The 23,715-nt window shown below is 32.2% G+C and overlaps 1 protein-coding gene across 1 annotated transcript in view; it reads right to left on the bottom strand.

Annotated features, from left to right (window-relative positions):
* Nucleotides 1-23,715, bottom strand: part of LOC145332167 (uncharacterized) — a 130,236-nt gene that overhangs the window by 23,509 nt on the left and 83,012 nt on the right. Inside the window, exons 13-14 of the mRNA XM_080177118.1 lie at nucleotides 21,113-21,189; nucleotides 15,996-16,056 (exon numbers count right to left, since the gene is read on the bottom strand). Coding sequence (XP_080033244.1) covers nucleotides 15,996-16,056; nucleotides 21,113-21,189 — 138 coding nt within the window. The remainder of the gene's footprint in view (nucleotides 1-15,995; nucleotides 16,057-21,112; nucleotides 21,190-23,715) is intronic.

Below are 23,715 nucleotides of genomic sequence, written 5' to 3'. Positions count from 1 at the left end.
AGTTTTATATTAACATTTTTTAATTCGCTGGCCTATCAACATTCGGGATATTTATTGAGTTTTAATTGGTTGGTACATTAAATTGAGTGTATAAACGTTTCAATGATAAATGGGAATGTACAATGCACATCAATTTATCCCATCATATCACTGATATTAAACAGTACACTATATGTATGGTAACTAGGGATAAGACAATGGTCGTAATAGTTATTTCTTTCATCGTATTATAAACCGCTTTCCGCGGATATGGAATGTACAATTATAAGATTAAAACTAGTTTTTTAGCCCCGAGTTGCCGTAGTTTTAATCTTATGATTGTAAATTTCTATATTCGTAGAAAGCTGGATATAATACGATGCTAGACATAGTTTTTTCGTATGGATGAGAACCGGTTCCTATCCACCGGATTCGAATGAATACGAGAAATCGATATACATCCCCGATGATTTTTAAAAAATTACCCATTATGTAGATTAAAATTACTAAAACATTTTGGATACCAGTCTGAACAAACCAGTAATAAAGGTTTTTAAGTCAATTTACCAACAATTTAACACTTCTTCCTTTTAAAACCAGAACATATAGACCTACAACCCTTGCTATGAGTAGAGTAGCTTCACTTCTATCAATATGGCTGAAAAAAATGGCCAAAAAATCCGTTAACAACATGGAAATAAATCCATCAAAATTTGTCCAGAATTATAGAATTAATTTATAGTATTTCTTAATTTATAATTTAACTAGGGGCAGTGAATTTTAATTTTACATCTTAATTCTAAATTTATTTGGCTCCTACAAATTAAATTTTGATTTCAGATATACATTATTCAAAATTATGTTAAAACAAATACGATTACGCGCATTTGTTGCAAAGATTCCCAAAGAATTAGAGGGGAAAGAAACACCGGGGGGGGGGGGTTTACTGAAGATAAAAGAAGGATAGCGAGTAATGGATATCTGAAAATACGCATTGACGCCAAAGAGTACAAATGTTACGCCAATTGTGATCACAACTCTCACGTTTATATAAAAATGCAACATATAATAATAGCTATTAAAACAATTTTCAAGCATAACTTTTATCTTTTTAGGATAACAATTAAATAAGAAAAATATTTTTACCATATGAAATTCGTGATCAAACACCTAATTGAAAAAAAATGCAAGACATAGCTCTTATTTTAAGAAAGACTAGGGGCAACGAACGCCCCCAAGAAGCCTCTAAGTGTTCTTAAGGTGGGAGGGGTATAAGTCAACCGCCCTTCTACTTTTTAATTTGAGTTTTAATAAGAAATATTCAGAAAAAAAATTTTGTGGGGGATTTTAAATTGGGAGGGTGGAGATACGCTCTCCCAAAATAGTTAAAAACCTTCCCTGTACCTAAAAAAAAGCTTAATTGCAAAGGAAAACCAAACAGATGTTATTTTCAAAAAAATTTTATAAAACAAAAATTGGCGCATTTGTATGAACACCAGAATTATAGGTTTGAAAGGGGAAGGAAAAAAAGAGAGGGGGAAGAGAGGGGGTAAACTAGTTTGAAGATATCTGAGAATAGTTATGATCGCCATCTTCCACTATCAAAAGAAGGGGTGGATGGAGATAGGGTAAGGTGTTTTACCAAGAAAAAAAGGGGGCAGGGGGCATAAAAAAAGAAAAAAAGACTAACAGACAAACTTACACATTACACTTATAAAATAGAAATAAATTTAATGATTAGTGAAATTTAAGCCCTATTACAGCTTGAGCCAAAAGATATCTTTGATACTGTCCATAAAATCTTCTAAACAGCAATTTAACATTACAATTAAACGCTAAACAGACTACAATTACTGAAAATAAATCCTTTAAAAAATTTCCAAGGAAATCGTCGCTTTATTTGTAATCATAACCCAACCTAAAAGCATACTAAAACATTTTCTGGTCGATCCTTAAAAAATGTTAGACGTTAAAGCTTATACTACGTCATATCTAAGAAAGTAAAAAGGATAACTCTAAAAAACAACTTGGCATGCAATAAGTGGGGAAGTTTTTTTTAAGGGAGTGAAAAAAGGAAGGCATGCCCTAACAATTTCTATATTAAAAACTAGTTGCCTCTCTGTGGTTCTATATTAGGGCGAAGAGTGTCAAGAAAATAGCTTAAAACCACCAAATGACATTTATAAAGCTTCCCTGAAAAGTACAATAAATTGGTACTTCCATTATCGGAGATCTTTAGAATTGAGTAAAAATTATTTTTTCTTACAGATGTTTTTAGGTTGGAGCCCTAGACCCAATGCCAATACAGACAATACTTTAATTTAGATAAGAAAACTAAACGGTGTCTCATCACGGACAAGGATAGGACATCTGAGAATTAATTTACATTATGTAGGGATTAGCCCCCACAAAAAATTTGAATAAAAAAACGTTATAATTTGAATGATTCGAAGGGATATAAAAGGGTAGCAAATAACCTAAAACCATTCCAGACTTATTTTCAGAAAATATATAGCATTAAACTCATGATCTATGAGAAGCTTCACTGTAAAGGAGAACCATGTAGGTTCATTGGTTAACAAGATCCATCGCTAAAGACAAAAAAGCTTTCTACTTTATATAGAAAAGATATTAACAAACAGACATTTTTCCATAGTATAGGTTACTTAATAATACTTAATAAGTATAATAATCTTTTTAACTGACTGAAAAGTTAGATGCAATGTGGTTTTTATTCAGGTAAAATAGCTCTCATCCTTGCCTTTAAAGAACTTTAAAAAATTTTTAGGCGTTTTTGCCGTAATCTTCAATCGTTTTTTTTCGTGATAGGTATTAAAATGGATATAGAATATAAGTGGATATTATGGCAGGGCAAAAATTGTTGTCAATTTAGGTTTCTAACATTTTGGCCAGTTCATAAAGTAGGAATGGAGGGGAAAGGTAAATGTTTTAGAAGCTACAAGTTTCCCTTTATCAGAGTACATGATAATCTGGTGTAAGATCCAAGTAATATTAAGCCAGGTGGCATTAAAAAGAATACATGACATCTTTTGTTTGCAATTAGCGTAGCAACTCTATGCTTATGTTAGTTCGTTATACATTTTTATGTTTTAATCGCGTTCGTTTAAGTAACATAGTAACTTATTATTTATCGCATCGTATTAAAGACAGCGTTCCGCGAATATTTAAATAAAAAAATTGAAAGCAGTCTTGTTAGTCCAGAGGGGTCGAATGCTCAAACTACTTAAGGCCTAGTCTAAAATTAAACATCCATTGTCGTACCCCCGTTATTCATGGCTATGGCCTTTTTAAAAGCGAAGCTTTTCTATAATTAGGGTAGGTCCATCCATCCGTACGTCTTTTTTCATTAATTTAGGCATGTTAGAATTTTCCTATTGATTTTAAACTTTGCATGGTGATTACTGTAGTAGTTAGGTACGATTTAGCAAGCGTAGCAACTCTATAATCATTACCAAAATGTCCGTATTCCATTTTATCCGATTGTTCTGATTTTTGGTTTACTGATTCCTAGGACAACAAAGTTCATTATTATAAGCATAGCAACTCTATAATCAAGTCCTAAAAATGTAAGTATGTCCATAAACATTATCCTGTATCCTGAAGTTTTTCAACAAATTTACTCACAATTATGCTTTGACTCTTATTCATTTATATTCTTATTTTTCAGTTCTGACACTATACAAGTGTTAATGTCCGTTTGTCCTACCGTTTCAGAGCTTCGCTTTTATGGATGTTGTCATCCTTGTTTGTAATGGATTTCCTTAAGTTAATTTTTGTAAATATTTCATAAGGACGTTTACGTCCAATAATAGCATAGCTATTTGAGTAAATTAGGTAAAAAAAACAAATTAAATTCAAAATCAAAATTTTCTAGCTCTAGGAAATCTGTGAAATATATATTTACATAAGTAACAGATGATAGATTAGGAGAATAACTATCAAACGAACATACATTACCTTTACAGTATCTTAGCATCGAAAGAAATCATTCAATTTTCGTGTTAGGTATCATTTGAAACTTTGTATGTGGATAATGGATATAGAAATATGTCAGTCGAAATTAACTATAATGATTTCCTTTGCAGAACTTTATTCAACTTGAAAATAATTGATTCATTGAAGATTAATTTATCTGTAAGTAACCTAAACCTGTATCCTTCACAATAAAAGAACAAATTTATTTTCAATTACTTTACCTTTTAAGCTATGTTTTCAAAGGACGTCTAATCATTTTATTTTTGGTAGTTGAAGTTTACAAATCTGGAAAAAGGAAAGGGGTAAATTGGCACACACAGCCCGCCGAAATTTTTCTTTCACCTTTCCCCCAAATAAATAATCACCCCTGGGGTAAAATTTGCATGAGGGGAGTGGTAGCATTCATAAATCCTTTTTTGCCTTGCTTTTTCCACATTATTGGGGACGAAAGGGGGGGGGGGTGATTAAATTTATTTTACTATCCCTATATCGCTGGCTAATTAGGACAGAAAACAGAGCACAGTCGGTAATGCTGCGCATTCTTTATGCGCACTCAACTATCCGTACAATCCTGGTTAATTAGGACAGAAAACAGAGCACAGTCGGTAATGGTGCGCATTTTTTATGCGCGCTCAACCATCTCTAAATCCCTGGTTAATTAGGATAGAAAACAGAGCACAGTTGATAATACTACACATTTTTTAAGCGCACTCAACTATCACTTTACCCCTGGTTAATTAGAACAGAATATAGAGCACATTCGGCAATGCGCCTTCTTTATGCACGCTTAACTATCCCTATAACTCTGGCTAATTAGGACAGAAACAGAGCACAGTCGGTAATGCTGCACATTCTTTATGCGCGCTCAACAGAAACCCTTTAATGATCCGTATGAATACAGGGAGAGGAAAACGAAATATAAAATTAAAAGGACATCTATCTGCCTTTTCTTATTTTATATCAGAATTGAAAAAGTCATAACATTATGATCCTATAATATTAGTTAAGTTATATGATTATAGTATATCAAACTAATTTTGGTCTTAGTAACTAAGTTAATATCCAGGCAAATCTGCGCAACTACTCTACATAATTGTTAAGAGTCTTTCCGTAGGTCCTTCCATCATAAATTATCACTAATTTAACATTATATTTTAAGCATATTAAAATCATATAATCTCTCTCTCTCTATCTCTCTCTCTCTCTCACCTCTGTAATTATCTTCTCTATTACTTTTTCTCTAAATACTATGCCATTTCTGGATATAATTGTCCTAGTTAATTTAGAAGAGAAATTCCCATCCGTGTATAATGATTTAAAACATTCAATTTCTCATTTAGACATAGAAAAATGCGCATAGTAGGTTTACATATTCCCTCATTAGACCAACATTTAACACCCCCCCCCCCCCCAGTGTTTGTATTTCTTTAAATAAAATACCCCAAAATTATCCCGAGACCTATGTAAAGCTTTTCTAAAATGGAGAACTCAAATGGATTAGTATTATCGACATTTTAACGGACTAATAAAACTTACACTCTACTTTAGGTAAGCTTCACATAGAGTCCGCAATGGTTTTGGGCTATTTTATTTTTAGATTTAAATCTTGGGATGGTTTTAAGCGTAGTTTCTGTAGCCCCTAGATGCTAGGGGCACAGATGCCAGTGTTATTATAGGAAAAATTCTGCTGTAACCCACAAATGAATAAATTCGAAAAATATATAATGGAATTTCAGCTGGTTTTTTTTCGTGATTTTGGATGGAAGGCTTTGTAGTAAAGACGAACTTTTTATCTGCTTCCCAATTTTTATTTCAGAATTATTTCGTTTGTTGGCTATACCTTATTCCTGGCGATAAATTATATTGATATGTAATATATCATATGGACAAAAAAGGGGGAGGGTTATAATTAGACTATTGTTGAAATATTGGATTTAACTAAATGCATTACAGGGGCAAAAATCAAGGTCAATGTGTAATGGAAAAGAAACCAGTGTATCTTGTTACTTGTAATACATTTTAGCAAGGATATGCCACCATGATTAAAATTCATTTCACAATACATTTTCCACAAATCATAAATATAATGTTCAACAGTAAGATATTGATTATTATGATTTAATAAAAAAAATATTTGATCTCATCATAAGACATAATTTGATAAGACATAATACTAATGATAATTGATGAACAATTACAATCATTTCCTGAAAAATTATTAGTTGAAAAGTTTAAACTCTTCTAGTTTATAATAAAAAAATCAAGATTTGAGAAAAGTCCCTACAAATTTTAAGCCAACTAACATGAAACAAACTTTAAACTAATGTCCCCTCTCTCTCCAATAGATATAGGTTTCATGTTGGAATTACTAGTTTATATTTTAATTATTAAATATTATGTCACTTAGAACAAATGATAAAACTTATTTATAGAAGGGCTTTTCTATTAAAATTTAAATGTCTTCATTTGAAATACTAAAATTTAAGCAATTTAAAATTTTACTTTTGCAAATATCATTTAAATACTATTTTCATTTCATTTAAACAAAAAAAGTTGAATTAAAACAAAATTGTCCAAAAATCTCCTACGGGAAAGGGAAAATGCAACGAATAAAAAAATATAGTTTACTCCAACTATTGTCCCCAACTTATGACAAAAAAAAATTTTTCTCAAAAAAATAATATTTGTTATGAATTTTTGTTTCTTTCAATGCATTATCTATGGTCCATGGTTTTTGTTTTTTAGGGTAATCAAAAGTTCATGCAATTTTTACTAGCGCAGCTACTTAAGAAATAAACGTCTGTTCGTCTGTCTTAAAAATATTAAGTAATATTCTATTCCAGTTTTAGTTGGATTATTATTACTGCGCTAATTATGAACATTATTATCCTTATAATTGTCAAACGCTGAACTCAGCTGGAGTAGCTTTGCTGAAAACGGTAAAACTATGAAATTTATCCATTTTAAAAATCTTAAGTAACAAATGTACAATTAACACTACAAAAGGAATCATTTAAAACAGCACAGCTACTTTATAACTTCTAATATCTGCATTTTTAATGTTGAGTAGCTTAACCGTCTTGAACCTTAACTTTTTTGACATAATTGTCTCTAATGACTAATTATTTGTAAAAACGTAGCAACACTTTTATTCTTAAATGAGCCAAAGGGCTTTGAAACAAAATAATGCCTAATGAGTGTAGTGCAGATTAGTATGACTCAAAATGTTGAAAATAGTTTAGAGGCGTCTCACTTTTTCTATCTATAGACCCTTCTTAAAAGAGTAAACAAACAAGCGCAAAAATATTTCCCTCTCTTCTTATGTGTATTTACCTAAAAAGGGACAGTCTCTGGGCTCGACAATGCACTTTGAGGGAAACTACCTATAGATAAACAGAAGTAGATAAATGGAAATAAAACACAATTTTGTCAATATTAGCCCAAACTTTACCTAACCTAAAAGAAGCACAAAAAAAAATATCCGTGGGGTTAACAACCGTTTGAAATCTTTTTCAACCCAGTAGGGTTAACAACCCCACACACCTACCCCTAATAAATTTTGTGCAGACTACTGGAGGATTTATATTTCTTTTCATTTTGTGCCAGTCTAATGCACAATATTTTGGCATCCAACCAATCTACCATTCATTTTAAATGAATAACACTGGGATATGAATCTTTATTCTGTTTGAAAAAGTATCCTAATTTAAAGCAAGTATATTACTTGATACTTAACTTTATGTTTTTTTTTATTTTTAGAAAAAAATCTTTATGAAGAAAATTGACTAATTTCTGTGTATCTAAAGTGTTGTATTATACCTAATCAATATCTTTGATTAAATTTCTGAAGATTAAAGGTTCAAATGCTATTTTTGCAGTTGTTTTTTTAGACTTGGTCATCATCGTTTTTCAATTAGCATAAAAAAAGTTCAAAACAGTGTCGTGCAGAGGATTTTGCAATGTAGGTAAAAACCTTCAGGCCGTCTTTCCAAATTTATATTTTAGTGTTCCTAGATTTTTAAAAGCGAAGCTTTTCTATAATTAGGGTAGGTCCGTCCGTCCGTCCGTCCGTCCGTCCGTCCGTACGTCCGTCCGTCCGAGATAGATAGCTTTTATTCGTTAATTTAGGCATGTTAGAATTGTCCTATCGATTTCAAACTTTGCATGATTATTCCTGTAGAAGTTAGGTACGATTTAGAAAGCGTAGCAACTCTATAATCATTACCAGAATGGCCGTATGTCCATTTTAAACATGTTGATTTTTCTACTTTTTTAACAACAAATTTTTATGTGATCTAATTATCCGTTTGATCTGATTTTTGGTATATTGATTCCTGAGACAACTAAAAACAATATCATAAGCGAAGCAACTCTATAATCAAGTCTTAAAAATGTAAGTATGTCCATAAAAATTATCCTGTATCAAGCAGTTTTTCAACAAATTTACTTAGTATTTTGCTTCGACTTATACTTTTATATTCTGATTATTCAGTTTAGACACTATACAAGTATTAATGTCCGTTTGTCCTAACGTTCCAGTGCTTCGCTTTTATGGATGTTGTCATCCTTGTTACATATTGTATTACTAAATAAATGATAGTGTTCTTTAATTCTTTTATTAAAATTATTACAAGCTTTAATTATATAAGCTCTGTACAGACAATTGACATATTGGACTGTAAATTACACTAGTACCCAAAGTTTTATTATCACGATATCTTATCGTTGGCACAAAAACTTTGGGTACTTTTATTGTTTACACATTTTTAGTATCCAAACTGTAAACCAATAATTTTAATCTACAGAAGGAGTAATTTTGTTTATCCTTATTGAGAATGTATACTAAATTATCGTTGATTGTCTTATCAATTAAGATCATTGCGAATATAAAACAATATGCAGAAATGTGAAAATGAGCGCACACCTTTATTTTGTACCTAGTTATAATTTGTTCTAAAAATTGTATTGAAACAATTTAAGTATAATAAGATTAGCGTGAAACATTATGGAGTAATGGATGTAGAATACGTGGATATTGTGAAAGGGAAATTTTTGTCGCCATTCTAGGATGCTAATATGGTCCTCAATACGTTCCTTCGTGGTTAGGGGGGGGGATAAGGAAGAAGCATCAATGGTGGGCACGGGTAACGTTAAATTTGCCAGCTGGAGAATGATTTTATAAGGATATGCTAGAATCTCTTACAATATCCACGTATTCTATATCCATTGGCGTCCGTATATATTACAAAGAAATAGACATAAGTATACTGGGATCTAAAGGGATAAGATAATGAACGATAAATCAATGTACATACTCAATTATGATAAAAAATTATCTCTTCAGTAGATTAAAGTTATTTGTATAAAGAATTTAAGCCAACTAATAAAAAAAACATGTTTATAAAATTTGGGGACCAGTTTACTTTACAGACCAGTAACCCCTTCCTCCCTAAAAATAGCAACAACAAAAATGTTTAAAAATGTATGAAGGCAAATTTTTGTGATGACATATTTTTGACGTTTTAGCCACATTTATTAAAAATGTGCCAACGCCCCATAAATGGGTGTAGAATATATGTGGATATTATGACAATGGAAAAATCGTCGTCAATTTAGCTTGCTAATATGGGCTTCATTTGTTGGTTGGTTCGTTCATCCAGTAGGAGGGGTATATGGGTGGATGGGATAAAAAGGGGGAAGGAATAAAATAAAAGTATTACAAAGTAAATGATTTTAAAACAGGTTAATTAACAAAGTAACAGAAAATTATATTTAAAAAAAAAGAAATTAAACTTTTTTTGAAAATGAACAAGGACATTTTTAATTAGATTTACGACGCACAAGCACACCCTTGTTACAAAGTTGTTGAACCGCTAACATTGAATAAAAGGGGGGGGTATAGATATACCGGTGGTATAGTATAATTATCTAATTAAAGCGCCAAAAATTCGGGCATAATTATACACATCTATTATTACCTAAAATCATTAAAAGGTCTCGTATTCACGGACGTATGGATAGAAAATGTAGTATCAAAAGTTTAATAAACAACTTCTCTTATGCGGCTTTAGACTTTGGTGACTTTTCTTTAACCAAAATTTATTGGTTCAAACCTAAAATGTCCAAACATTTTCATCAATGATTTTAATCTACCGAAGAGATAATTTTGTTTATCATAATTGGAACCAATTATCTTACTACTTTTTATCCGATAGGGATCATATACTACGAGTCAAATGTCTCCGTGGGCCGTGGAAGGAGGGGACTTCGGGCTGTTTATCATAATGTTGACTTTGATTGGTTTATTAAGTTAAATGTCCAAACGTTTCAACAACTAATTATAATCTACATATGGAGTAATTTGGTGTATCATCATTGGGGATTGACACCAATCTATCAGCCATTGTCTTATCCCTGTAGATCCCTGCCTCTCTGGGCCCCTCCTAATATATCTTGAAAGTCAGACATATGTGTCATAACAAAAATTATAAAAACACTTAATTACGGTTTTTACACGTTGCCTGTACTAAAAAATGTATTTTTCCTTCGCAACTAGCAACTAGGGGACTTTGTATTTATGGGTTAAAAGGGTAAAAAAAGGCCTGAAATCATCTCAAGACTGAAAACCATTCATTTTCTATGTAAAGCAAAATCTTGTGTAAAAAGATACAATAGTTGAACTATTTTAAATAGTTGAAAAATGTAAGGCAAAAAAGTGCTCTTGAAGTGCAATATCCATATCCCTAAATAGGCCTATTTTTTTTAAAAGCGAAGCTTTTCTATAATTAGGGTCGGTCCGTCCGTACGTCACAGTTAGCTTTTTTCGTTCATTTAAACAAGTTAGAATTGTTCTATCGATTCCAAAATTTGCATGATGATTCCTGTAGTAGTTAGGTACAATTCAGAAAGCGTAGCCACTCTATAATCAATACCAGAATGTCCGTATTCATTTTAAACATGTCGATTTTTAACTTTTTTGACAAAATATAATTGTAAGTTAAAATTATCCAATTTTTCTAATTTTTAAAAAAATTATTCCTATTAAAACAAGGTACATTATGCGAAGCATCTCTAAAACAAGTCCCAAAAATGTAAGTATGTTCTTAACAGTATCATCTATTTATGCAGTTTTGCAACAAATTTACTTACAATATTGTTTGTACTGATGCATTAATATTCTGCTAATTCAGTTCTGACAATATACAAGTGTTAATGTTCGTTTGTCCTTCCATTTCAGAGCTTCGCTTTTATAGATGTTGTCATCCTTGTTAACATATGCCCTTATATACTATTTTACCCAACACTAATTTATATTTGGCTACAAGAATGTATACAAACTTTTAGGGTATATAGGGTATATAGTATAGGTAATCTATAAAAAAAACTCTTTTTATGGGATAAGACAGTGAAAGATAGAACCTAGTAATAGTGTCTAACTTTTTACCTTTGTGACGTAACAAAAATCCATCTCTTTTTTAGGGGTTTCCTTTTCCCACCTCCCCTCTTATCCTTCGATTTTTGTTACGTCACAAAGATAAAAAGTTAGACACTATTACTAGGTTCTGAAAGATGAAGTGATGAACAACCCCTTTGATGATAAGAAAACCAATCCTTTCTGTAATTTTAAATTATTGGTTGAAAAGTTTTAACACTTCTAGTCTAATCTAACCAATAAAGATTTAATAGATTCTTAAGTACCCAAAAGAGTGAAACGGTGATTATTTACTGTACCAATTACTTTGTCCGTCTGTCAATCATAGTTGAATAGAATAATTGTATAATTGACATAAAGGTTTCTCTCTTTTTTAAAATTCTATCTCTCTTCTTATGATCACTAAACATCTGCTCTACATCCTACTCTGTTCGTTTACCAGTCCATTATTTTTGTGCTTGTCTACTAATGGATATTGTTATCTTTGTTTTAGTATTTCCTACCCTATTCCTGTAACGGATAGCATAAATAAAAGTGGCGAAAGGTTTTTTTTAGCAGATGTGCAACCACTACCACAAAATATAAACTCGCAAAATTAATCGAAATATTATTTCTTGGATGTTGCACCAAATTTTCATGCACCCCCCCCCCCTTCCCCCTATTCACCCTCTTTACCCCGTCCCCTCCCCCGCCTATTAAATGATCGAACTGACCAATAAATGAGGTCCATATTAGAAACCTGAATTGACGACAAATTTTTGCCTGTCAAGTCAATATATCCACACGTATTCTATATCCATTGATAAATTTGATATAAAATATAAACGAAAGGGGATGTTTTAATAATAAGAATGAAGCAAATAAGTCATTTTGTGCTGTTTTAATAATTTGCATATTTTCTAGGTGATATGATACTTTTTGTGGATGTGAACGTGCATCTTTTTAGCATCCTTTTTCATTGTATACATGAACTTTAATAATTTATGACTGATAAAACCACATATTTAGGAAAATGGATATATTATTACTTGGATCTTACACCAGATTATCATGTTGTCTAATGAGTGAAACTTGCAGCGGTCTAAAATAACGATTCCCACCATCCTGGCCATATACTATCCCCCCTCCCCCCATCTGGATGCACGAACTGACCAATAAAAGAGTTCTATGTTAGCAGGCTAAATTGAGACAATTTTTCCCCCTGTCATAATATCCACGTATATTCTACATCCATTTTTAGGAAGGATGACACAACTTTAAATTTCCGAACTTCTTAATTTAAGCTAAAATGAACCAATCGGGTCACAGTTCGTATGAAGGTGCTTTGACTTTTGTGTCAGAACCTAAATTGGGACAGAGTCCACTAGGAGTTACAGCATAATCATGACAAGATGACAATCAATTTTGAACAACTTTGCTTTCATAAGGTCTGTCATAAAACCTCTCTATATATGATTTATTTAAGGCTGAATTTTCGTGACCTTAGCAAAGCAACTGATAAAAATGGCCATGAATCAACTCACTTAAGGAGTGGTTTTATGAAGAACTTTACAAAAGCAAACTTGTTCAAAATTTTAAATAAATAATCTTTGCTTTTCTTGTCATGATTATGCGGTAACTCCTAGTGGATGAAAATAGAACTTGAAATTTTCAAATCTAATTTTCTCAAAAACGCCTGCATTTTAGATTTTATAGAAAAGTGAAATGAAGTTACCTAACCTAGGGTAATGAAATGCACTATGTCCCAATTTAGGTTCTGACGCAAAAGTCAAAGCACCTTCAAACGCACTGTGGGGTATCTTCCATTGCCATGAAAATATCCAATGATTTAATGGAATATACATACATGATTGGTTGATTTTAGTGGAAATTTTAAAAATTCTGAAATTCAAAGTTGTGTCATCTTAGGAACAGGAAAGTCAAGGATAACAACAACCAAAACAATTAATCCTGATAAAAAAGTAATAGGGTGTCTACGTGTGTATGTGCACCGTTGGACCGATATGGTTCTCCTTTACATTGAAGCTTTGTTTAGGGCCTGGGAAGGTTTAAAACTATTTTAGGGGAGGGTACCATCAACCTCCCAAGAGAAACACACAAAGAAAAAATGATTCCTCCCGAAATTTTTTTTGAAATTAAAATTGAAAGAGGAAAGGTCGACTAAATTGCCCCTCGAGGCCTCTAGAGGCGTAGCCGCCAGTAATTTAAAGAGCTGACATGCTGATATAAATCAAGGTTATATCTTGTCATATTGTTGTTGCATAGGTGTGTAGTACTGGACATATGATTTACATTGTTCACACAAATGGATTTATGGAAAATTTGTCGTAAATTTAGGTTGCTAATATGGGTCTCATTCATTGGTCAGTACGTTCATATAGTAGGATAGGAGAGGGTGGAGAAAAGGGGTGGTTATGGGGTATTATTATTTTAGCCAGCTTGAGTATCACTTTAAAATCTGGTGTAACATCCAAGTAATTATATATTGATTTTTACTCAAAATACGATCAACATAAAAAGTTTGATATAATGCAGAGATGAAGGTAACATTTTACAGTAAATTATATTGAAACTATTTTTTATAAGTACGTTCCCATATTTGTTGCTAAAAAATTTATATGATCTTTATTAATCTTAATAATATCTATAAATATATTTATAACTAACAATTTTAAATTTATAACATATGATTCTCAAATTTCATATCAAAATGTTGCACAATTTATATCTTTATTCAATTACTAGCGGCTTCGACCCTAGAGGTTTGAACAAACCAATTTTCGTATTTTAGATTTAAAAGAAAAAGAAAAAAAAAATTTGGGGGGGGGGAATTATTTTTTTTTGGGAGGGGGGTGAGGTTAGTCGACCCTACTATTTTATTTTTAGTTTTAAAAAGAATTTTTTTTTTTTGGAGGGGGGGAATATTTTTCATTTTTGGGGGGGTTTGGGTTGTCCCAACCCCCAAGAAAATAGTTATAAACCTTCCCGGGACCTATGAGAAGCTACCCTGTAAAGGAGAACCCGATCGGTTCAGCGGCTAGCGAGATCCTTCGCTACAAACAAACAGACACACAGACAAATAAACAGACAGACATCGTTCTACTTTGTATTATAGATTGTTTATTGGTTTTGCTGCGCTATACATATATTGACACAATTGTCCTTGTTTCCCGGAGTAATAGACGTAGAATATACATGGATAATGATATTGACAGGGGAAAATTTATTGTCAATTTAGCTTGTTAATATGAACTTTATTTAATGGTCAGTTTCTTCTTCCAGTATTAAGGGAGGGTATGTGGTAAAAGAGGGTGGATGGGGGTAACGTTATTTTAGCCAGCTGCGAGTATTAATTTACCAGGGTACATGAAAATTTGGTACAACATCCAAGTAATAATACATCGATTCACGTAGTGTCACCATGAAATATCATAATGCTTACATTTCAAGAATAAACAAAGCTACTGTCAAAATCAACGTTTATAAAATACAGCTAAAGACCGTCGAATAAATACTTGTTTTAGTTAATCAAAACTTTGCAAATATTCGACTTAATTTTCCAGTATGCCTTAGGTCCATCGGGGTTAACATAACTGGTATTAATTTCAAGATTTTTATTTTCATATTCGTTTAAAACTGTATTTAATATGATGATATGCATGATTTTTCAGTATGGCTGAGAACCGGTTCTTATACATCGGATAATAATCAGTTTCGAAACTATCCTGGAAATAGCTTTTCCATTTTTTAGAAATTGACATTGCAGGAATACCGAAATGTTCCAAGTCAAAGTGAAACTGCAACACAATAGAAAATGAAAAAAAATTCTCGCACAGAGTGTAACACACAATTTTTAATAACATGATTTATTCAGGGTTGACGGGGATAGGGCAATAGAAAAAAAATCTTCTCGCAATAAAGGGAAAAGTCAATTATTTTAAATCTAATCTAGAATTAGGTACTATTTAGGCTAAGAGCAGGAATAAACATCTATTGGCTATCTATATAGTATATATGTATGTAATGGCTTGAATATAGAGTATATTCTTCGTTTCAGAGATCTTCAAGAATAAGTTTAGATGAATAAAACAAAACAAAAATATTGGGGGGAGTTGAACCCAACACGATCTTTCTGAATTAAAAAAGTATTTTGATGCTTTTTTATGTTAGGATAGGTATAGGAAAAAATGAAAAAGCCTCGTAGGCATAACAACCTCTAGGGAAAAGATCGTGAAGGGTCAAAGTCACTTCACGCGCCCTATACATAGACTTCCCAGTGATGGGGTAAAAGAGTTTTTTCCCCATTCAAACTTTGAAGCCACCTATTCTACCCCCCTCAAAATTAATAGAAATACATTATATGATCCCACTCAAAAAAAATAACGAGAGATGCGTTTTGGTCGTCCAAATTAGATTTGGGGGAAAGTACCAAAACAACACATACTAAGGGACAAACGTGGGACATCTCTTAAGTTAAATTTTTAAATCTTCCAAAATTTAAAAAAAACTTACTTTAGTACCTTTGTCTCTTAGTAGGTTTGTAGGTGTACCTATAATTCACATACATACAAATTACGGTGAGCCTTACCTGAATTGCCTGAAACCATTCCCTAATTCCGTGGGTACTTCGTAGGTAAATCCGTCCTTCCCTGAAAAAATAAAAGAAATGATTAGTCGGTGCTATCACACAAAGTACCCTCTTGATTATTGATTCTCCACTCTCATCCTATTTTGAAATATATTGAAAATAAGGTGAGACAGCGCAAAATGGCACCAAAAAAATTACGTCATATGATAAAATAACCAATGAGAGGCGTGTATTAATTTTACCATTTGTAAATTATGTATACTGGCCTCTCATTGGACAAATTGATTTTATGGCGTCATTTTTTGGTGCCATTTTGTGCTGTCTCAAATAAGGTTAGTTTTTTTCGTTAAAAGAAAAATATTTTAGGTTAGGTTTAAACACCGAAGGTTTAAGCACCTAAAGTTAGGAATAGATTAGACATAGAAAAAAAACTACCCCCTCCACTTATTTTAAATATGTATTTTTTTAAATAAAGAAGGGGGAGTAATCACTGAACAACCGACCACTTGTGGAAAAGCTCCTATAGTTAAAGAGATTCCATTTCATGAAAGTTTAATAATGTTAAAATCGTTTTATTAACCCTTACAGATCGGGCCCCAATTCCCACCTTAATAGATCGGGGGGGGGGGGGGGGGCTCAAAGAGCCCCCCCTCTATCTCGGCTCCTGGTACAGATAAAGACGTAAAATTTTTCTGGTGGTTCATGTGTATTTTTAGAGAAAATTACTTTTTCTTGTCATAGCGGCCAGACCGCTCCTTAGCCGCTTTTTAGCGGCCAGCCGCTAAATTTTTAAACAGCTGTAGAGCGGCCAATTTTGCAGCTAGGATGACCAAATTTTAGGACGAACTTTTATTTTTCATAACAAAAAAAATATTTTTTCTGATCATCGCCGAAAAACGGAAAATAACGGAAACCGCCATTTTCGGCGGTTTCGGCGGTAAAACGGCGGTTGGCGGCGCAAATTAATATTTTATCTATTTATTATTGCTCAAGGATTTACCAAAAAAAAATATAGGTCTCTAGCTGTAATAGAAGCCACGATATTCATGATTTATGTCTGTAGTAAAAGCCGGACAAAAATCGGTCATAAAGTCGGTCAGGGAGCGGTCAAACGGTCATAACACCACTTTTCTCAGAAGGTCATTGATATCTAAGTATTCACCAAAAAAATTTTAGGTTTCTACCTTATACACAAAAGTCATAATGTAGAAATTAAGATTTTTTGCTACCCAACCGACTTTGACCGGACACCACGACCGACACAGACCAGATATCCTAATAAAATCAACTCTTGCCGACGTATAATTACTAAACTTAAAAAGTCATGAAGTTACAGCTCTCCAACTTACCTACAAAAAAAATGAGATTGAAAAAACTAGAGTGGGGGGCTCTTTGAGCCCCCCCCCCCCCCGATCTGTAAGGGTTAATCTTTGTCTATGACAATAAGACGCAATGTCATTTAAAAGTGCTGAATTTGAGTTATTTTGAATATTAAGATTTATAATTATATTTTATTTGTAAAAAAAAACTAAAAGCCTAGATGATTCCTCCTCCCCCCAAACAACAAAAAAAATTTGGGGGATGAAATATTTAAAATTCCATTTATCTATCTCTCTAATGTCATTTTTAACATTTTAAGACATTTGACATAGATAATAGCAAGTGCTCCAATAGAACAACATGAGTTATCTTAAATAGCAAATATATCAATAGAATAGCCTTACATGGTAGTTATAGGCTACTGATATGACATAAAAATTGGTATTATTTAAATGTAAGTATAAGGCAAATAAACTAATATAAATTATGAAAAATAATAAGTCAGCAAAGACCAATTATAATTTATCACATTATATAAAATAGGCCAAAAATTTAACATAAAGTGTTATAACGTCATTTAGATTTGTAGTAATAATGTTTTTTTACCCTTTTTTACAGACAATCCATACTATAAGAGTAACTCTGCTTCAATAAAAAAATTAGAGCACACTGCTTTTTAGCTATTATATTTTACTAACTGTTTAGTTAAAACATCATTAATAAGACCCATAATATAACCTATAATATTGAATTATGCTTTTGGCATATTAGAGCGCAGCTACTCTAAAAACTCTATGAAATGTACGTCCGTGCTTAACGGTTACCTTCAGCAATTTTTCTATACACGTTTTTTAATGGTGATTTCTATGACGATTTTGTACAAATAGTTATACCATTAATGGAAGCTGTTTAATAGTGAATATAAAAAAATGACATTATAAAATACAAATGATAAATGATAGGCCAATACACAGACTAAATTAATAATGGTAGGCCAGTTTATATTTTAGTTGTCCAATGGTAGGCCAGTATGACGTCATTTTTATAGGAAATATAAAAAGCTTCCCATTAATGTCCGATTGTCTTTATGTTGAGCTTCATTTTTATGGATGTTTACATTCTTTTCTTAAGGTTATCATATAAAACAACCAATAGAAATAAAAAACGCATTAGGTTAATGGCGAAAATGCACCATACTAAAATGTTTAAAAAGATGACTATTGCTTACATGCTAAACGAGAGATGCTTATTATAAAAGTTTTGCTACTGTGTTAATAAACAAGCGGCTACGCTTATGCAGGCCTCTAGGAGCATTTGAGGAGAGGTTGGGGAGTCGACACTCCACTTTACATTGTACTTGTGAAAAACGAAGGTGTAATAAATTAGGAGGGTTGATTTTATTAGAAGGGTTGCGGTACCCTCAAACAAAATGGCTACAAACCTTACCAGGACCTATGAGAAGCTTCACCCTAAAGGAGAACCATATCGGTTAGCGGTTATCGGATCCTTCGCTAAACACAGACAAACTGTCAGACATTTTGTAACTTTTATATAAGGATTAGAAAGCTTTTACTGCATTGATCGAACGTCATTTGTGGCAGATTATAATTGAAATTAATATATTTTCTTGTCCGTCCAAATCAAATTTATATCTGTCAATCATTCCTTGGACAATTCTATCAATTTTATTTATTTCGGGGGTTTGCATTTATTAGTATGAGCGAATATATTCTACATATATACTGTCAATAGGTCATTTGGGTACGAAGTAAAGTTTAGCTCTAACTAAACATAATAATTGAAACCTTGTTAGAGTCAGTTAATAATTTTGATAACTAAGATTTCGCTAACTGCTAAATAATTGTACAGCTAACTTCTTATAGGTCCTGGGAGGGGTCTGAACTATTTTAAATATTAAATGTTTTAGTACAATTTTCAGAGAAAGAGGGAACAATGGACTGTTTATTACACTAGTCCTAAAAGTTTTAGAATAATATTTTCTTATTCGTTGGCTTAACAACTTTGGGAACTTCAAAGAATTTTGATTGGTTCATTCATTAAGTTGAGTGTTATAACGTATCAACCACTAATGGTAATCTAGAGAAGGTGTTATTTTGTGTATCGTCATTGGGGATTTACATAAATTTATCGCTTTAAAACTTTGCTTTTATGGCTGTTGTCAGCCTTTTTAGTTTACAAATACTATCTACTTAATTTAATTGCTAAAGCAATAATATTTAAATGCTGCGACTATTAAACACAAAGACCAATTTTTTGCTACAAAAATGGGGTTGCTAATTTGCTGGAAAAACAATAATGGGATCTACTGCAGTTCACGGTAAAATATTGCTGGTAACGAATATTGCTAAAAAATTATTAATTTTAAAGGCTGCTAGCTGCCAAACGGCTGAACGTACAGATCATGCCCGCACAAAGTTTTAAGCGGCATAAAAAGGCCTACAAATAATCTGGAATAGCCATTAATCAATAATGCATAATTATCTTGCAGTGCAGAGAAATGCGCGAAAAAGACCTATTTTATGCGGTTTTTCTTCATTGAAGCTTTCCCTGTGCATCATTGGATCTAGTCTATTCCAGATTATTTGTAGGCCTCCTTATGCCGCTTAAAATGGTGTGCGGGTATGATCTGTACGTTCAGCCGTTTGGCAGCTAGCAGCCTTTAAAATTCATAAATTTTTAGCAATATTCGTTACCAGCAATATTTTACCGTGAACTGCAGTAGATCCCAATAATGTGTACACTGGTAACGAAGCCTTATGAAAAGATGAGATAAACCATTATAATATTTTTTCGTTTTATTAACATTAATTGGCCCCATTATCGTAGTTATTTATTGCATCGTTTTAAAGACAGCTTTCCTCAGATATTAAAAGAAAAGTTAAAAGTTAAAAACCGTTTGTGTTTGCCCCGAGAGGCCGAAGGCCAGGTCTGACAAAACTGGTATTAATATCATTATTTTAATTTTAATGTTAGTAGAATATTGTCTGATATACGATACTATACATTATTTTTTCACTATAGCTGAGAACCGGTTCTAATCCAGCGGGTATAAATCGGTTTCGAAGCCATAATGGAAAAAAAATTGACCCAACCTAATTGAATGATCTAATGTGTGAACACTAAAAACGGACCAGTCTATTTGGCCCACTAAAAAAAGCAAAAAAATATGTGGGGAAAAACTAATGATTTGACCCAACCTAATCTAAAGTTAAAATTAAAAATGGCCCAGTCTAATTGGCCCAATAATACAGCTAAAAAAACTAATAAATCGATCCAACCTAATCAGATGGGTAACTATATTGTAAACCCTTAAAGTGGTCCGACCTAATTGGCCCCTTAATAGAGCACATAATATGAGAAAAAAAATAATATTTTGAACCAACTTAATCGGATGAAAAACTATGTGAACACTCAAATTGGTCCGACCTAATTGGCCCCCGTAATAGAGCAAACAAATCATTTGATACACAATAAAAACTAATAAATTAAACCCTGTAATTATCTGTTACAAAATGGCCGTTTTAATACTGGGTAAAAATATGAAAAATAGGGGGATGGGGCAATGAACGATAATAGTTATTTCGTTCATCGTATTATAAACAGCTTTCCACCTTCGGCACCTCGGGGCAAAAAAACTGGTTTTAATCTTATGATTGTACATTTTTTATTCGTAGAAAGCTGGATATAATACGATGCTAGACATAGGTTTTTCGTATGGATGATAACCGGTTCCTATCTACCGGATTCGAATGAATACGAGAAATTAATTTACTCACCTCAAAATTGTCAGACAGACAGTTAGATATCCTCTTTTATCCAGTAGAGATACTCCTTCCAAATGTAACAGTTTTATCTAAATAATAATAAATATAGTAAGCGTTACAGACAAATAAACAGACAGACAGAAAGACAGACAGACATCCTCTTTCATCCAGTAGAGATACTCCCTCAAATGTAACAGATTTATCTAAATAATAACAAATATAATGCAAGCGTTACAGACAAATAAACAGAAAGAAATACAGATAGACATCCTCTTTTATACAGTAGAGATACTCCCTCAAATGTAACAGTTTTATCTAAATAATAGATTAATCAAGCGTTACGGATAAATAAATAAAAAGACAGACATATGGCAGACAGACTGACAGACAGAGACAGATATCCTTTTTTGTCCAGTAGAGATACTTTTAGTTATATAGACAAATTAATAGAAGGACAGACATACAAGTAACTTCAACGATGTGTAAAGAAAGGTATCGTAAATTTACATTTTTTTTAAATAAGCAAAACTGACTTATAGTTTAATGGTGTTTTAACCAATCTTATTTTGAATGGTTTTAGGCTATTTACAGCACTTAAAAGCTATGAGCACAACCGTTGGTATCTTAAAAAGCCTGTCGACAATATGTAAACCATTACCCCTCATATTATATGTCAACATAATTCTTCAAGATTTAATAGGGAAGATTCTGTCGAAGGTTATTTTTGAAGGTGTTGGAAAAAATGCCATTAAAGTTTTAATTCATGTTTCGCCTGTTTTTTTTGTAATTTATTATCGACGACAGCGTACGGCGATTAAAAGACCAATAAAGACACCAACTGTATGCATTTTAAACCATAAAAGTCGATCAGAGATCTAAAGGGATAATTAAAGGAAAGATAAATTGATGTACATCCCCAATGATGATAAGTACAATTCTCCCCATTTCTGATGTTAAAAATTATTGAATAAAAAGTTTTAAAAATGCTAGTTTGAACCTGTCAATCAAGATTTTAAAAAGTACCCAAAGTAAAGAAATGGGATAACCTGCAACTAAAACTTTGGGTACTAGTACAATCTTAAGTCCATTGCCCCTACCTCCCAAAAAATTGAGCACAATTGGAGAGAACTACAGACTAACATACTTTTAGAGAGGCTTCACTGCTAAAAAAAATGTACAAAAACACAGTCTAGACATTGTTCCTCGTTTTATCAGCCCATATTTCAAAATTTCAATTTTCTATATCCTGTAATACGTCTTTTTTATGTCGTCAGCCACAGCTTAGCATGCTTACATACAGGGATATGACAAATAAATATTTTCCTCAAATTTAAAACTCTAGCTCAATAATTAAACAAGAAAACAAGGATGACAACATCCAAAACGTTCAAAAATAAAGTAGTACTATCGAACATTAACACGTGTAGAGTGAAAGAACTTAATAACAGAATATAGTAATAAAAGCAAAAGTATTTATTCTTTATAATTATGAATTTATTATGATAGAGGACTCTATTGGCTAAGCTTTAGATGCCTCTAGGGGCCCTTGGAGGTTGGAGAAAGTCGACCATCTCACACTTTCTTGTAGTTATAAACGTTCCCAGGTTCTATGAGAAGCTTCCCTGTAAAGGACAACCTAATTGGTTCAGTGGCGAGATCCTTCGGTACAGACACACTTTATTACTTTATTTTAAGGATACGTCGTTAAAGTCTTCCTTAATGGCACTCTGACGTCGTGAACGTACACACCCAAACTATAAATATCTTCGCTTTTCAAACTAAATCTTATACGAGATAAAAAAAATTCACGAAATTCTGTCTAAAAATCCTCAAAAATCTTAACAAAAACCAAATTAAAGGAGTTTCCCTTTTGAAAATAGAGAAAAGAACCTTTACGCTTAAATTTTTAATTCTAAAGATTGAATTTTTTATTTGGGGGGTATGATAAACGAAAGTTGACAAGTTTTCTAATAAATAAATATTAAGGCGAAGTATAATCGACGACAAATGATGTACATCCCCAATGATGATAAACAGAATTATCCCTTCTGTAGAATAAAATCCAAGGTTTTTTGCGCTATCCCTTTTTCAGCCAACGAATGATTATAAAATTTTGGGTACCAGTATAATTTACGATCCAATGTCCCATCCCTTCCTTATTTTATCAAATAGAGATCACAGTTTAAAGAAATGTATTGTAGATTATAATTTTATAATAAATTTTCATGAAAAATGTACTTTTTTTAATAGTGGAAAAGTTGTATGCAAACTTTATCTTTATCCAAGAAATATGATAAAAAAGGGACAAAAATTCCTCCTTAAATTTTTTTTATGAAAAAAGCTATCCGTCATTTCTAAAATTAAATAGGATATAAATGTCTTAATAAATCATCACGTTTGGGGGGGGGGGGGTTTCCATAAAATCTACAAAAGAACTTTTTATTAGTAGCGCAGCCACTATATAATTTAAGTACGTCCGCACATCTGTACGTAACTCCTATTATCAATAGCAAATCTACTATATAATTTAAGTATGTCCGAGCGTCCTTAGTTTACTCTATCAAAACTAAGAGTTACCAAATCAATTGAAATTTAGTTAGGGATGGGAAAATTGC

Source organism: Acartia tonsa, chromosome 11 (assembly GCF_053477335.1).
Source record: "Acartia tonsa isolate MP-2025a chromosome 11, ASM5347733v1, whole genome shotgun sequence".
Taxonomy (NCBI): domain Eukaryota; kingdom Metazoa; phylum Arthropoda; class Copepoda; order Calanoida; family Acartiidae; genus Acartia; species Acartia tonsa.
This window is presented reverse-complemented; position numbering and strand designations above follow the sequence as displayed.